This window comes from Histoplasma capsulatum, genomic scaffold (genome assembly GCF_000149585.1).
Source record: "Histoplasma capsulatum NAm1 scaffold_1 genomic scaffold, whole genome shotgun sequence".
NCBI lineage: Eukaryota > Fungi > Ascomycota > Eurotiomycetes > Onygenales > Ajellomycetaceae > Histoplasma > Histoplasma mississippiense.
Window position 1 is genome coordinate 6030797 of NW_001813982.1, and position 15279 is coordinate 6046075.

The window sequence follows — 15279 nt, forward strand, 5'->3', positions numbered from 1 at the left end:
GGATGCCTCCCCGAGATATTGAGATTAAGGGTTTGATAGCCATTCAAGAGCATGGGCACATCTTCGTAGCCCACAATGTCAGCGACGGCATCGGAAAAACGCGAAAGATTACCAGAAAGCTCAAATTAGCCCGGAGTAGGGAATTTAGGAGCCCGTGAGAATCCTCCATTGACAGGATCATAACGCGAAGCAAAATGTTTATATGCCTCTTCCAACAGCTCAACTTCCAAATCTCCTCCTCATCCGCTTCCGCACCGGCACCCCTCTGTTTGGAGTAAGTACCTTCCTCCGCAAACTCCTGGAGCTGCCTCGTAATATCTTTTGCACTTTCGCAACACCTCAATTGTTGCGTTTGCCACACGTCTCGTAGTTTTTCTAAAATCTCGATAAAGGTGACCTGCCCCTCTCCGCCAAGTGTGGAGGACGCACTGGAATGCGGGCCTGGCCAGTATGTGCCTCCAAAGACCGGTTCTAGATCCGGCGTGAGGAATACGTTTAACGGCCATCCGCCAGAGCCTGTTGTGGCCTGTACATAGTTCATGTATACATCATCGATATCTGGTCGTTCTTCTCGGTCGAGTTTTATAGGGATAAATGCCTTGTTCAGTATAGCCGCAACCTCAGGAGACATGAACGACTCTTTCTCCATAACATGACACCCTACGCCGAAAGTTGTCAGTTAAGCATCCCTTCCAGCGGACAGAACGGATAGAACTACAGACAGTGACACGCAGAATACCCAATACTTAGGAATACCATGCGGTTGAGTTTCTTAGCCAAAGCAATTGCTTCTGCATCCCATATTTGCCACGCAACAGGGTTATTCATGTGTCCGCGAACCTATACATACAATACTATTAGCATTCTTTGTTCCTTTTGAATAATACTAGCAACTATCTATCTCTTTCCCCCAAAGGACAGGTGTATATACATATGGTGATTTGCTTTGATTGAGGCGATTGACAAGTTCATGGGATGTTCCAGTTGCGATCGCCGAATCCGTTGCTTGCCGCTTCGATAAGGAAGCCATGTTGGAGGATGCTCCAAAATTTCGTATGAAGGATGGTCTCGCAATCCTATAAATATTTATCCTAGCAGCTGCAAATACCGATTTATAGATCATGGAATGGGCACGTTATCGGTGCCGGGATATGTGGGCGATTTTTTTTTTTTTTAAATAAAACCAACAAATTTGGTGAGGACGACTGGTTGGCAAAATGCACTAGTAGATTAACCCTAAATGGATGAATTGAAGGGAGAAGGCTGCTGTTTATTTACTTTCATGCTTTGGTTTCCAGCAATCTAGAATAGAATAAAGAGTGGGAAACAACGTAAATAAACCCCTAATTTGTATGCGTATTGATATAGCATCCACGGATTGCGCGAGATGCGGAGATCGTTATCGGATGACGGGGGTTTGACATCATACATCACGTGATAGAATACACAGCTAAACTTAACGGAGATAGTCCACTACTTATAGTACTTGTGAAGCAATAAGAGTGTTTATATTTTACACGTTTCTAGATAATACGGCACGCATGAAGCCGGTGAATCATTGCTCTTTGATTCTCTTGCGGGCTTGAACTAAAACGGTTGCTCTCTACGCCCTGGATGATCACCAACCAACAATTGGATACTATCCGTCACCGGAGATGAGCTGATAGGCAAGTCTACAAACCAATCATCTGACAACGGGAATTCAACAGGAGATATAGACTTTATCGTTTAATTTTTGAATATGCCCCATTTTCGTACGTGTTGACGCCAACCTAGTCATCGCCCATCAACCCCGCAAGCTCCCTCTCCTCTTCCTCAGTCAACGGTGACTCCTTAAGTCCATTACCAATTACTTCGTCCTCCTGGGATGCCCTTTCAGCTTTTGCTTTGGCCATTTCAAGCTGAGTTGGGTCAAGCGACCACTGCCGTATGGTGGCATCGATACTGATACTAACAACAGTCGTCCCAAGTATTAAGATCCCAGTCACTTCTTCAAAATGGCCAGAGAATGAATGATGCAACTTTCCAGTCTTCTGCCAGTCAGTAAATACGTACATTTAAAAGGGAAAAGCGGAGAAATAAGAAAAGGGAAAAAAGAAAATGCTCACCGCACGATTCCATACACGCACTTCCTCATCTCTACATCCCGTAACCACCCAGCCGCCCTGTTCACACACGGCAACATCCCTGACAAAGTCCGGATGGTCCAAGGTCATGTCCGCTTGCCAGTTCGCTTCTCTGGAGAGACATTTAGCAGTTTTATCTGCCGAAGCTGTCCACAAGTCACCATCTGCATCGAAGAAAAGCTTATAGACACTAGTCTCATGTTCCACTATCGGGGCTGACAGGGATTGTTCCTTCAAAGGGGTGGAAAGAGAGAAGTAACGAATGCTGCGATCACTTCCTGCGCTGAAGACATTGATTCGCTGCAGATCATCTTCAGAAACAAGAGGATCGACCGCAAGATGTAGTACTCCACGGCTGTAATCTTTGAAGACATGTGATCTTTTGCCAGTGCTGATGTTCCAAATGATTATTTCACCATCCGCACCACAGAGATGAGTAAATCGTCACCATCAAATTTCTGGGAGATAACCGTTTTTACAAAGTCTGTGTGGCCATGGTATCTATGTTTTTGCGTTCGCGAAGTAACGTCCCAGCTCCATATAGTCTTGTCCCAGCACCCGGCGAAGATAGTTGTGCCGTCGGAGGAAAAGCATATACTGGTTAATGGGGCAGTCGGTCCCCTGTAAAGGGTAGCAGTTTCACCTGTCTTTAAACTCAGAAAACCATTAACATGCAAGATAATCAATAGAAATGAATAAATTAACATGCAAGATAATCAATAGAAATGAATAAAAAAAAGTCCACCACTGACGGGGGATTCGATTATGCTCACCTACTTCAAGCACCACTTTTCTGAGAAGGCCCGCACTCTCAGCAACATAGACAGAGGAATCGCTAGTGGGATCAGCGGCAATCGCTAATAGTTTACTTTGAAGTTTGATGGGGTCGCCATTCGAGTTTCTTGCTTTCTCGGCTTTGCGACGGGATTCCTCCAGCGACGTTCTAGGAGACAGTCAGCAGCCTGGCTACCTTGAGCTGGGAGGGATAAACGGAAGGCGAACGTTGTCTGAAAGAAGTCATCTCGATGGGAAGATTGTGCCATGGTTGCGACCTGGGTATTGAGGCCCACAAAGCTACAAAGCCGCAAAGCCACTCAGACTATCGGTCTTGTTGGATATCCCTCTGGCATCAACTCTCTCCAACCCATCTAAATTCTGCCATGCAGTGCCAGAAACACTAGTCCTAATTGGGCTAGAATCCACTGCGGAAACTGCGCTTCCGCCTTCCCGTAGCAGCCTTCTGTCCACAACCAAAACAAGCTCTGCTGGATTTTCATCCTCCATCCTCTTCCTCTTCTTCCCTTTCTCTCTCCACCTCACCTCTCCCTAATCTCCCCCCCCTCTCCTTAATTCTGCTCTCGAATCCATCTCCACCCTAGCCACTCTAGCCCGCTTTGATTAGTTTGTTCTCTTCTTCTATTGTTCGCCTCGTCGTTTTCAGTGTTCGGAATCCTGTATACTCTTTTCTTACTGTGGTGCGTAGCTACGCGCAGAGCCTCGATTCATCATGGATATGAACCATTTCATAGGGTCCGTCGTTCCCCGTTCCCCTTTATTGCACACGCCTGAAGATTGAATTCTCTAATGCTAACTTGAAGCCCATAGACAGCGGTTTAACTTGATATCGAAGAGTGATATTCGGTTCGAGCGACTCCTTCATCCTGTTGATGATCCGTAGGCTCTGGAGCTGACTGGTATCACAGCTACGTTGGCACTCTCCATGAAATAAACCCGGAGGACTCCACCATTGCGCTGGAGAATGTCGTTTCACACGGCACGGAAGGACGACGTGGCAATCCCGCAGAGGAAATTGCCCCTTCTGCAACCGTGTACGAATACATTGTCTTCCGTGGAAGCGACGTAAAGGATATTAGTGTTACGGAGGAGCAGAAAGAGAACCAGCATCCCGAACCTCCTCAAGTACCCAATGATCCTGCTATCTTAGGTGTAAGTCAACCATATTGTTTTCTATTATGGTGATCATATGTCAAAAACCCGCCTCTCCGTTGATCTTCTGATGAAACATTCCGGATGTAAATCACAGACCTGTTCTGAAAGCGCAAAACCATGTGGATTCTTTCCGTTGCCTTCCTTCTGATCAAGATCTTACTTCACATTTTATTTAAACACCGTCGTAATACTGCTTTGGAACCAACCATTGGAAACATGGCTAACCAACCGCGTTGACAGAGTGGAACACGACCAGCACCTGCCCAAGGGCCTCCTCGCGTTCAATCAAATCAGTTTCAACCACCCAATGCTCCCCGTCAACCGCCGCCTGGTTACCCGCAGCAAACTCCGTTCCCCGGATATTATAACCTATATGGTCAGCGATTCGGCCCTCCTGGTTTTCCCCCTGGTCCTGGCTTTCCTAATGCTCCTTATGGTGGCCCGCAAGGATGGTACCCTCCTCCTGGCCAAGGCTTTCCCCAACCCCCTGGCCAATACCCTCCACCACAAATGCCTATTGGCCATCCTCAACAACCCCAGCAAGCACAGCAGCAGCAACGCGATGGCGGTCCTCAACCTCCTCAACCAGCAAATGTACCAAAGCCAACTTCGGAGCTGCCAGTCGGTGATAAGGTACCTGGCAAACCTGTAACTCCAGCATCCTCCCAGCCCCTTCACCCACCAGAACCAAAGTCCTCCACCCCTAAACCCACCGCTCCTTCGCTCCCAACAACAACAACAACAACAACAACAACAATAACGCAGAAACCAGCCACAGCACCCACTGCACAGCCATCACTGCCAGCGGTGGCTGCGCCCACATACAAGACCCCGCCCAAGGAGCCACATGCTGGGCCAAAATCCGGAAGGGTTGTACCTGCTATCCCTATTTCAAAACCAGCGGTTTCTTCCACAACCACCGCATCTGCTACTGCTACCTCAGGTAACGCTACTACGCAGTCGCCTGCGCAAAATACCAGAGCTACTTCTACAGCGATGCAGGACGCAACTCGAGCGGCTACTGCTGCTGTGGCCGCTGCCATGGCCAAACTTCCTCAGCCTCCAACTCAGGGCTCGCAGCCAGTCGAAGCAGCGGTTGAGTCAGTAACCAAAAAAGTAAGCGAAATGAAGCCGTATGAGGGAGACCGGGCTCCTCGTGGGGGCCATCAAAACGCTCGCGGCGGTCGGGGTGCTCATCGTGGAAACCATCACCACTCTCAGCATAAGAAAGTTGAGGTTCCTACCACTGACTACGACTTTGAATCAGCAAATGCCAAATTTAACAAGCAAGATCTCGTGAAGGAAGCGATTGCCTCTGGATCGCCACTTGGGGAATCTGAACATAAAGCAGTGAACGGCACAAACGGGTCTGAAGGTGCAGACAAAATCAATGGAACTGGATCTCACGTCGCCTATAATAAAGCGTCTTCCTTTTTCGATAACATCTCGAGCGAAAGTCGCGATCGCGAAGAAGGTTCGCGAGGCAAGACGAGTGGTAGGGAGTGGCGCGGTGAGGAGGAGAAGAAAAATATTGAGACGTTTGGCCAAGGAAGCATTGATGGTGGCTATGGTGGTGGATACCGGGGACGAGGGAGAGGTCGAGGTTATGGTGGATCTCGCGGTGGCAGAGGTTCGTACACTCGAGGCTACGCTGGCGGGCGTGGACGAGGAGGTTTCCGTGGCGGGAGAGGCGCATCGCAGGCTACCGGAGTTCCAACTTCGTCGTAGACACTGCTGTCCTACATTCGACCTTGCTCTCACTTCCGTCGGTGATGCCATTTTCTAAATCCTCTATCAAATGGATATACCCTTTTGAAATACTTTTTGCTACGTTGTCAGGGAGAACAAACCCTTCAATTGTACGACGGATAGCGCTTCCTTCCGCGTGATTATTTGACACTTTTGGAACTTCACCTGGTTCCCTTTGTTTCCGCCTGTGGTATTTTCCCGGTCACCCTTGACGACTGTATTACTTTGATCTAGTTTTTCTTTTTCTTTTCTCTTCTCTTTTCTTTTATTTTTTTCGTTTGGCAATGTACCTTGAGTGTCCTGTTGTCTGCCTATTCGTCCCGCACGTCAAATTTTTCTGGCGTTGGGCCGCTTCAAACCCATTCCCATATCATTGGGTGGGTTTTGTTTGCTTTCTTCTTTCAATAATTAACGACACGTTGTTACGTAAGTTGCGGGCTATAGTTATATGTTCACTTTTTTCACTGCTTATGGCGTGGTACGGGAGCGGGGAAGGCGGTTTGGGCGATTTGCGAATTTCAAAAATAACCTTTTATCTATAATCCTCCCTTTTTTCTTCGCTCTATTATTTTCTTCCTTTCCTTCTTTGGCGATGGGAGTGAGTGGATGCATCAAGAGCTTCTCGGTAGGCCGCTCTTCTTCGATTAACTATTATGGGATGAATTAGCCATGTTTTATTCTTCTGTTATTTCGTGTTTTATTTGTTTTTCCTTTTTCCTTTTCAATGATCTGTTGATGCCAACACAACTTCTCTTTCCATGCATCTTGTTCATGTACTTTCTTTTATATTCCCATTTGCCAGTTTAATTTCTTCCCCTACTGTTATGGAATCAGTCCTTTCACTTGTTGTGTTGACCTGTTTTTATTCTCTTGTTCACTATGTCTCCCTTGTATGCTTGCTTACTGATATGGGATATATCGATGCAGTCAGACATCACATGATGTGTGCTGTTCTCTTGTATTCTCTCTCTCTCTCTCTCTCTCTCTCTGTCCTTCTTTCAGAGGAAAAGAATTGTGATTTTCATCATGGTCTTTATCACTCACTACACTTTTTGGGTTGTCTTGGTGTGTCTTAGAAGGATGCAATCTGATCTCCCATGAAAATTTGCAAGCAAAATATAAAAAAAATAATAGAAAGGAAAAAAAATCGAAGTCTACAATAAAAATGACAAAAGATGCTCAAGAAAGCGCAGTTCGACTTCGAAAATATAGGATCTCTCTTATCCTTCCTCATGTGATTTTATTCTATTTTAAACAAAAACAAGACTATTATCCAGCTGAACATTGAAAAGGAGTTTTCGTGTGTAGTAGCATAGGTATGCTGAAGTAGGGACAGACAACTTGTATATATATACCTTCCCTCTCTCTATCCCTCGTATAAAAATAGAAGAGAGGATCTGCGAGCTAGCGCCTTAACTAACTAGTTATGCAAAAGAAGGTGACTAAGCCGCCCAAAGCTTGCTGGAGCCGCGGCTCGGACCAGATAGGAGCGGAGGGACTCAAAACATGCATTTGAACCTGGTTTTGAACCTGAGAAGAATGCCCTCCTTTCACACTCAACGCCTTCCATCGACCCTGTTGTGTTGCGCATCAGCTTCCAGCAGCCTGCTAGATGCCAGACGCTGCGGCTTCTCCTGCTATTATTCGTTTCTCGGCCCGTTTTGTCTTGTTGCTGGCTTCTTGACGCGGCGTGTTGGGCTGATTGATACATTTATCTACACGGGAGGGGGGATATACCCAACAGTACACGGCGAATAACATGGTCCAAGGAGTAGTGGGGGCGCCGTTATTAGATGCGGGCGATATCTTGCTCTCCTATCATTTTCTTCTCTCTTCTCTCTTTTATATATCTCCTTGCTTCTATACACCCATCGATCCTCTCCTTTCCCTTTTCCTCTCCTTTTACATTTCCCTAACCCAATTCCATTCCCAATTCTTCCTCGTAACCCTTTTCCTTTTTGAATACACCATGTCAGATTCGGTTGGTAAGTCCAATTAATCCCTGTTTCCCACCAAAGGTCTCCCCACGCCAGAATTAGAAGTTCAAGGCCGTCTCGATATAACAATTGATCACAATGTTGTTATATACCCCTCGCGACTCCCCGTTACCTCCCGTACAGTGGAAGAGTATTGACATTACTGGTCAAATTCCTTCATCAGATACTAACTATATTTCTGCCATCTTCCCTCGCCAGACCGAGTATTCGCTCATGCTCTCAATACCGTCAAGAGAATCCCCCGGTCGGGGTCGGTCAGGCCACCCCTCTCCGAACGGCTGAGGCTATATGGCTTATACAAGCAGAGCATGGGTACTTTTCTCCTCCCCCCTCCCGTCCCCTATACCGCTCAGACCTTCAAGAAAAAAAAAAAAAAAAAAAAAAAAAAATAGCAAATGGAAAAGAGAATGGAAAAGAAGAGAAGAATAGTGACAGAGGGAGAGAGCGTCTGCTGAAAGCTTGGTGATGACTTGTGAAAGTGCTGATTTTCGGGTGGTTTTCGTGATTTTTAGAGGGCGATGTGGAAGGGGTCATGGATCGGCCTGTCGGTGATGAAACGAGTTTACAAGCTGAGAGAGAGAAATGGTATGAAACGAGCATAAATAATATCCCGCTTGTTTTTTTTTTTTTTTTTTTTTTTTTTTTTTTTTCCTTGTTTTCTTTCCTTTCCTTTGCGCTTACACCTATAAGAAAAGAAACTTTAACTTGAAACCACGATGTTCACAATGCATGGGTTATCAGCGCCGTCTAAAACACTGAAAAGCTAACATATCTAAAAACCTTCTCCAATAGGGATGCCTGGTACGCACAACGCCAGCTATCACGCACCGAGGCAAAACGCCGGTACATCACTGTCTTACTAGACACAATGAACAAATACGCCTCCTCAACTCCAGAGGCCCGCGAGCTTATCGCCGAGCTAGAGTTCGTCTGGGATCAGATAAAATCAAACCCGTCCTCGTCTTCCTCATCTGGCAGCCCCGTCCACCTCTCCGGCATGTCACAGCCACCGTCGCAGCAACCATCACATATGATGTCTACAACCCCGCCCTCCCGGTCAAACTACAGCTATGGAAGCATTAGCGGCCGGATATCACGTGCCGAAGCGACGGTGGAGGAAAGGATGGAACGACCGTTACCTGCGGGGCGGGATTCGGGATTGAGAGTTCTTAGTCCTGTTAGCCAGCCAGATCATGACATCCCCGGGAGCGGCAGGAGGAAGTATAAGGCACATGGCGAAGGAAGAGATGGAGGAGAGGAAAGAGAATGGGGGAAAGAGGGGGTCGAGGACGAGGAGGATGACGAGGATTTCCAAGAAGCGCGCAATAGTCCTTATGAAGATGGTGACGATGACGACGACGACGACGACGACGACGGCGACGAAGATGATGATGACGATGGGCGCTCAGATGATGTTAATCATACTCGTAATGATACACGACAGCGGGACCCCGGCCGTTCGGACAGAGGAAGAAACCAAGATCGAGACCAAGATAGAACATCCAAAGCCACAGGATATAACCGCCGCTGGCGGCGGCGGTTCGAGCAGGCAATGACGAAAATGACAGCCGAAGTCGCCGCGATGAGAGAGCAGATGGAGGCGCGCGCGCTCAACAGTCGGCATCGCTCGAGTCTATGGGCATGGATTAAGTGGGCTGTGTGGATTGTTGTACGGCAAGTTTGCTGGGATATTTTGCTGTTTTCGTGCGTGCTAGTGTGGATGCGGATTGTGAAGGGGGATAGGAGGTTGGAGGAGAAGGTGAGGCGGCTGAGGATTTGGACGGAGGTGAGAAGGAAATTTGCGGCGCTTGTTGGGAGGGGTGAGGGGAGAGGGTTGGGTTTCCGATTGGAAGGGTTTCCCTAGGTTTTCGGTCTTCTTATAATTTTTGGACGGCGGTGTTCTTCCCTTTCTTTTATGAAGGGCGTAGGCAGGCAGATGGTATCTATCCCTTCTCTGCTTTCCTTTCTCTTATTATCGATTTCAGCCTCTTTTTTTTGGTCAATCCATTCCCAGAGGAACTCGTGCATATATGCGTCCATACCCCCCATATCATTCTTCTGGACGTTTTGTCATGACGTCCATGTATATTTGCAATACATACGTACATATCCTCCACCAACCAATTGTATTATTATTATATAGATGCATTCCTGCATATATCCATCCAATTTCCGCACTCCTTTTTCAAGGACACCAACTCCTCCTTCCAACGGTTGGCACCGAATACCAGACGCAGGGTTTTGGAGAAAATCTAGTTGATAGCGGGTTATCACTAAAGCCAGCAGCGGAAGCGCGCAAGCTTAGCGCCCGTCCCCCGTTCGACTGATTTTTCCCCTACGCCGGGTTGAAAAAAGGTTGAATGGCATGATTGATTGGATGAATCACCTACTGCCTGCTTGGATGATACCTATCACGTTTGCATTCATCTGAACAGTGCTCTCTATTTTTTTTCTTTTTTTTTTTTAAAAAAACATCCTTTCTTTCAAAGAAACTCCGGGCCACGCTTAGTTGCCGACTCTACAATCCCATGCAAGAGCGCGTATAAGACAAGAGTTATACATCCATACAAACATTTCTATGTTTATATGTATCGATATTCGTCTCCCAACCTCAAAAGTTGGATGATATAGCTCATCCTTTTCTCTCGTCGGTCACCGGGTTTATTTTCTCTTCGTTATCAGACCCATATACTCCTGGAAGAAGAAAGTGGGCGCTTGATAAGATATTCAAAATGGCGAATGATGATGCTCCACAGAAAGAGGCGAAGGAGGTTGTTGAGGACTTGCTTGAGTTGTAAGTTGATAGATAGAAGTTTCTTCCCTATTTTTGGGACACTCCAGGGAAGGGACAGAAAGGAAGAAAGAGGGATTGATTGTCTTATTTTGTTTCCCATCTATACTAGCCCTATGTTTAGTTACAAAGAAGACATGGAGGATAAGAATTTCAGAGTTAGTTTTGTGTAACTTTAGCAGAAAGAAGAGAAATAAAATGAAAAAATCTCGTAGGAATTTGCCTACTTCTCCCTCCCCCCCGCTCGCCTACTCTCTCACAACCGTTAGCTGAATAATGCATCTGTTTTATTAAAATATTCCCAACGCCAAAATTGTCTAATATGCTTGAGGTGTAGTGGTGGTTACTCCTGGTAGGGGAAGCGGAGGGGTGGGTTGAGCTGTGGCAATGGACGTGTGGTATATATTTCTGCTTTGGGTGGCCCTTCCGTTGTTTAGTTTTAAATATTTGTGTGTTCGCCAGTGGGTAGACTGATGGGAGTGTCTGGGTGTATGGTTTCTTTGGATTAGAAAGTATATAGAGCCACAAGCTGGCCAAAGTGTATTAATATGATATGAGTGAACTCGTATTTGAAAGGAAGAAAAGCAACCATGCGATCATTTCCGAACCAATAGAATATGTATATATATATATACAGAGCAGACGAAATCCTTTGTTTTTCTTAATTTTTCATTATTTCTAAGACACAAGCAAAATTTAATATTGCGGTCCGGAGTAATTCGCGTAGATTTGCGATTTCCGTAGATGAACGGGTACTGTTCCCTTGGGCGTATCGGGGATTTCTTTCTTTAGTCCCTATAAACGCCAGTAAATTGTCAGCCATCGAGGTCTATCATGTCTCCTTATGGACATCAAAATACAACACATACAAGCTTTTCAAACACACAAGTATTTAGCGCGTTCTCAGGCCTCCGACATTGCCATAGTTGATGGTTATTCTGTTCTAGACATTCAAAATGAGCCTTGAATTGCTCGAGGCAGTTTTCGTTGATATCCTTGATGCTAGACACAATCATGTAAGACCAAATTAGCATATTACAAGCAGTTTGTCACAATCAATTTCGAAAAATAAAAGAAGGGAAAAGGGAAAAAAAAAAGAATACGTACACACTAGCCGCACAACGGGTGACCTTCCGACCTTCCCTCAGGCAGTCCAGCTCGCCCTTCCCGTTGGACTCCATCTTGCACTTCATATAATCGTCATTGTAAGCCCTGCAGCGGTCGCCGATGAAATACGAAGCGCTCATCAATGGGGCAGATGTGGCACCGATCTCTTTGACCTTGGGGATATCACTGGGCATGGGGGTGGTGTCGATGAGCACATTTTGATTGAACCTGCATTACCACGAAAGAACGTGTGTGAATGGTCAGCCTGCTGTTTGACACCAGTAAGTAACTTGGCGGGTGGGGAGGAGCAATTGAGAGCCGTACTGAGCTCCGCGGCTCCCAGACATGGTGGCAGACTATGTGCCGTGCACAATTGGAGCCTTTGGGAATGGATACGGGAGGGCGCGAGAGGGACTGAAGGTTTGATTTTGATTCGGCGCAGTTGGGCTTTGGAGCTATTCGCAATGTTCTTCGATTGTTGTAGAAAAGGTTGGTGATGGATGGATTAGCTAAGCAGATAGTTAGTCGGCGTCGGGGTTATTGTTATCCCGGTCATGTTAGATATAAGTTGACTATCAAACCTCCTGAGTGGTCATGTTTAAAAGCTGTAACTTCTATTATTGTTACAGCTATTGCGGCAAGGGTCTGCCTTTCTCAGTTTCGTATGCTATCGAAACGGAAATGGAAATGATAAATTCAGTAGATTGATATTCTGTTGACTATTTGGAGCAAGTGCAAGCGATTCACCGATGCAAGACGCGGTGCAGCTATCCTTTGCGGGTTGTTGACAGAGATTCTTCCCTGGCAACGTCTTTCTTTCGTCTCTATCTCTCTTCAGTGGAGTGGTCGCTGGGCCAATTCACACTGTCAGGCTTTAATCTTCCAAACTTTCTATTCACCACTAAGTTTGTGATAGGGAAATCACCCCTTCCTACATATCGCGGACGGCTTCCATCAGGCGATTTTGTTTTGTTTTAGTTTATTTCTGAGCTCTCTTCTCTACCACAGAGCTAGCCCATAGCTATTGTGTGAATGTTCAACGGAATATTCTGTTCAATATTACTTGCATTTACTTTTTTTCTATCTTTTGAAATTGATTCGTTACAGTGTTCCTCTCACTTGGACTCGCTTGTCGAGGTTTTCCACTTCGAACAAGAGAATGGCGCAGTGAGATTAATTCCCCTCTAATGGAACTATACGTGTGAGCTAATTGTAAAATCAGATACGAACTGCGGACTGCAAGAGGTAGGTGAAGGCATTCGATCTACCTGTACTTGAATGAGGCCGCAGTTATATCTACTAGCTTCCTTGTGGGGTTTTCTAACTTTAGAATCAAGGGAGATTGAATATGGAGGATGGGCACTCAACGCTACCATTAGGTAACCTTGTGGACAATCGGAATATCCGAACTATTTCCCATCAACTGAAAATCTACTGTCAATGGACCGGCTTTTGGTATAAGGGAAGGACTGACTGGTCAATTTAGGGCCATCGAACCATCAAGGCGATTCCCCAACCCCAGCGCGCAGAGGCACCGGGGCCCTGATGCGGAGAGAGAGGGGTACACCTGTTTGGATTCGAGGCCGTGGCGCCAGAGGCTCGAACCGGTCGCAACACCAAATCGCTGGACCGTTTGATAACAGAGGCGGTCCCCATGCTACGAGTAGGTTGAATTGCTTTTGTGCGAGGACCAGTAGTAATACATTTTGCTAATTGTTCTTCGCCGTACATAAAGCCCGAAAGAAGGATGATAATTTTGCCAAAATCACCCGCTACCTCACTGCTAAAGAAATACGCAATGATCTTAACGAAAAGCGCCAGTTGATGATTGAGCAGTACAGGCAGAAGCCTGATCCCTCAATCAAATTTCGAGAAACGGCACGTATAGTGTATATTTATTGTGGTGAATATCTAGAGGGCTAATACGTTAATGAAAACGGTAGATGCTATTCCTATGGCCAGAAGATGAACTTCCACTGGAGATGACCCTTGGCAAAAGCTTGGAAGCCTTGGATCCTATTCGTGCAGATTTCGGCTATTATATTTATTTGTATGATGATTCTCCAGACCACCAGAAATACATTCGAGTCGATGGTGATGACCACGGAAAGATTATCGAGATTGTGAAGCAGCTCCGAGCAAAGTGTGCCAATCTCCTCGCTGAAACAGGTGTGAAGACGAAATTATATCTTGTCCAGGCCCCTCCCGTGGACATCTTGAAAGCGGAAATAAGCTTAATGAAATGCCGCCAACCTGGCAGCCCGAATATACAAGCGGCACCTTTTCTTTGTGGAGTAGAATTGTTGGACGACGACGCTGGGGTTGAAAGGAAAAATCTGCTTCGTGAGAAAAATGAGCAACGTATGCATAGCGCCGTTGATCAGTCTCTTCACGGCGTTCGGTTTCTTGCGGGCCATGTCCGGATGCGTGTAAATTTCGGCAAATTTGTTCTTGAGAATTACCGGATTCCCCCCAACTCGAAAGAGCGGTATTCTTTTGAGGAATTTCGAAGCATGCTTTTGTATGCCGGCACGAAAGGTCGCCTAATTCCCGGGTACGTCTCCTGCAACATAAACGTGAAAGAACTCATGTTAACCTAAAACCATGTGTCTCCAAGACTCTGCTTCAACCGTGCTGAAGGTGACCTGATAACTCGATGCTCACAGGCGTCAGATCTTCTCGCACCATTTGACCCGCAAATAGAATCATTGGAAAACAATATACCTCTCTATGCGGTAAATATCGAATTCGAAGGAGCTAATGGTGCATTGCTTCGCCTGGAGGTTGAATTTAAATCATCCCGTTATCGACCAGACCTTTTTGAGGTATCACATCGTCGTTGGTTAAAGCCTCAAAGTGACAATGGACTCGGAGAAAAGCGACCGCCACTTCAAATTGGGATTATCGACTTCGAAAGGTTTGTGTCTTCTGAGGCCATTCAACCTGGTGTAGAATTTTATCTAACACCCCAGGACTAGGTCTGATTGGCAGCTAGAAATCAAAGCATTGGATTTCCAAGAACAATCTAACATTGAGCATTCCCTTAAAAGCTTTGACCATTCAATCCAATTCACGAGAGGCCTTACTGATGGACTTCGTGGCGCCGCAACGCAGCGCGTGTCATTTTCTAACATTGCTCCCGTTTCTCAAATCACAGAGAAGTCGGCCCTTAGATATTGTCTTAAAGGTACTAAATACATCTTTGAGCTTGCACGCTACGATACATATCATCGCGCCGCATGTTCAGGCCGCCAATACACTGACGACTGCAGCCAAATGAGTAAAACGGCTGAAACAACGTGGGGTGCCTCAATTTACTGTCAGGAATGGGACAATATGCTGGGCCAGAACGGTAGCTTCAGAGTTGGGGAAACCGCCGACTGGAGTGCCAGCCTTAATATTTTTTTTCCTTGTTTGTCTGACGAGGACTCAGCGGATGAAAATGCTGGCTTTCATCAATTTATCGGCTTGGTCAACAAGGTTGCGAAGCTTTTGGCACCTGAGAAGAATAGTATCGGTCGTTGAAAGGGTTGAAACTAATCCTTGTGGAAATATCAAG

General features: G+C 46.2%; 7 protein-coding genes across 7 annotated transcripts; 4 read left to right on the forward strand and 3 right to left on the reverse strand.

The window, feature by feature from the left end:
* Positions 1-125: 125 nt before the first annotated feature.
* HCAG_01728 (conserved hypothetical protein) lies at positions 126-1030 on the reverse strand (the record flags this gene model as incomplete). The annotated part of the gene is made up of 4 exons (XM_001544631.1): positions 126-238; positions 283-660; positions 723-840; positions 932-1030. 4 exons carry the CDS (start codon positions 1028-1030, stop codon positions 126-128), a joined length of 708 nt encoding a protein of 235 aa, XP_001544681.1.
* Positions 1031-1772: 742 nt separating this feature from the next.
* HCAG_01729 (hypothetical protein) lies at positions 1773-3169 on the reverse strand (the record flags this gene model as incomplete). The annotated part of the gene is made up of 5 exons (XM_001544632.1): positions 1773-2030; positions 2109-2488; positions 2575-2769; positions 2900-3069; positions 3129-3169. The coding sequence occupies 5 exons, from the start codon at positions 3167-3169 to the stop codon at positions 1773-1775; spliced, it is 1044 nt and encodes a 347-aa protein (XP_001544682.1).
* A 464-nt stretch (positions 3170-3633) lies between these two features.
* HCAG_01730 (conserved hypothetical protein) lies at positions 3634-5804 on the forward strand (the record flags this gene model as incomplete). Its single annotated transcript, XM_001544633.1, has 4 exons — positions 3634-3656; positions 3732-3800; positions 3830-4073; positions 4317-5804. The coding sequence occupies 4 exons, from the start codon at positions 3634-3636 to the stop codon at positions 5802-5804; spliced, it is 1824 nt and encodes a 607-aa protein (XP_001544683.1).
* Positions 5805-7794: 1990 nt separating this feature from the next.
* Positions 7795-9686, forward strand: HCAG_01731 (predicted protein; the record flags this gene model as incomplete). The annotated part of the gene is made up of 4 exons (XM_001544634.1): positions 7795-7810; positions 8021-8134; positions 8335-8407; positions 8615-9686. The coding sequence occupies 4 exons, from the start codon at positions 7795-7797 to the stop codon at positions 9684-9686; spliced, it is 1275 nt and encodes a 424-aa protein (XP_001544684.1).
* Positions 9687-10554: 868 nt separating this feature from the next.
* On the forward strand, positions 10555-11050 carry HCAG_01732 (predicted protein; the record flags this gene model as incomplete). The annotated part of the gene is made up of 3 exons (XM_001544635.1): positions 10555-10616; positions 10738-10771; positions 10970-11050. The coding sequence occupies 3 exons, from the start codon at positions 10555-10557 to the stop codon at positions 11048-11050; spliced, it is 177 nt and encodes a 58-aa protein (XP_001544685.1).
* A 259-nt stretch (positions 11051-11309) lies between these two features.
* Positions 11310-12067, reverse strand: HCAG_01733 (NADH-ubiquinone oxidoreductase 20.8 kDa subunit; the record flags this gene model as incomplete). Its single annotated transcript, XM_001544636.1, has 4 exons — positions 11310-11408; positions 11483-11615; positions 11721-11948; positions 12045-12067. The coding sequence occupies 4 exons, from the start codon at positions 12065-12067 to the stop codon at positions 11310-11312; spliced, it is 483 nt and encodes a 160-aa protein (XP_001544686.1).
* An 812-nt stretch (positions 12068-12879) lies between these two features.
* HCAG_01734 (predicted protein) lies at positions 12880-15245 on the forward strand (the record flags this gene model as incomplete). Its single annotated transcript, XM_001544637.1, has 7 exons — positions 12880-12887; positions 12943-12965; positions 13207-13383; positions 13456-13602; positions 13683-14274; positions 14338-14637; positions 14771-15245. The coding sequence occupies 7 exons, from the start codon at positions 12880-12882 to the stop codon at positions 15243-15245; spliced, it is 1722 nt and encodes a 573-aa protein (XP_001544687.1).
* Positions 15246-15279: the final 34 nt, after the last annotated feature.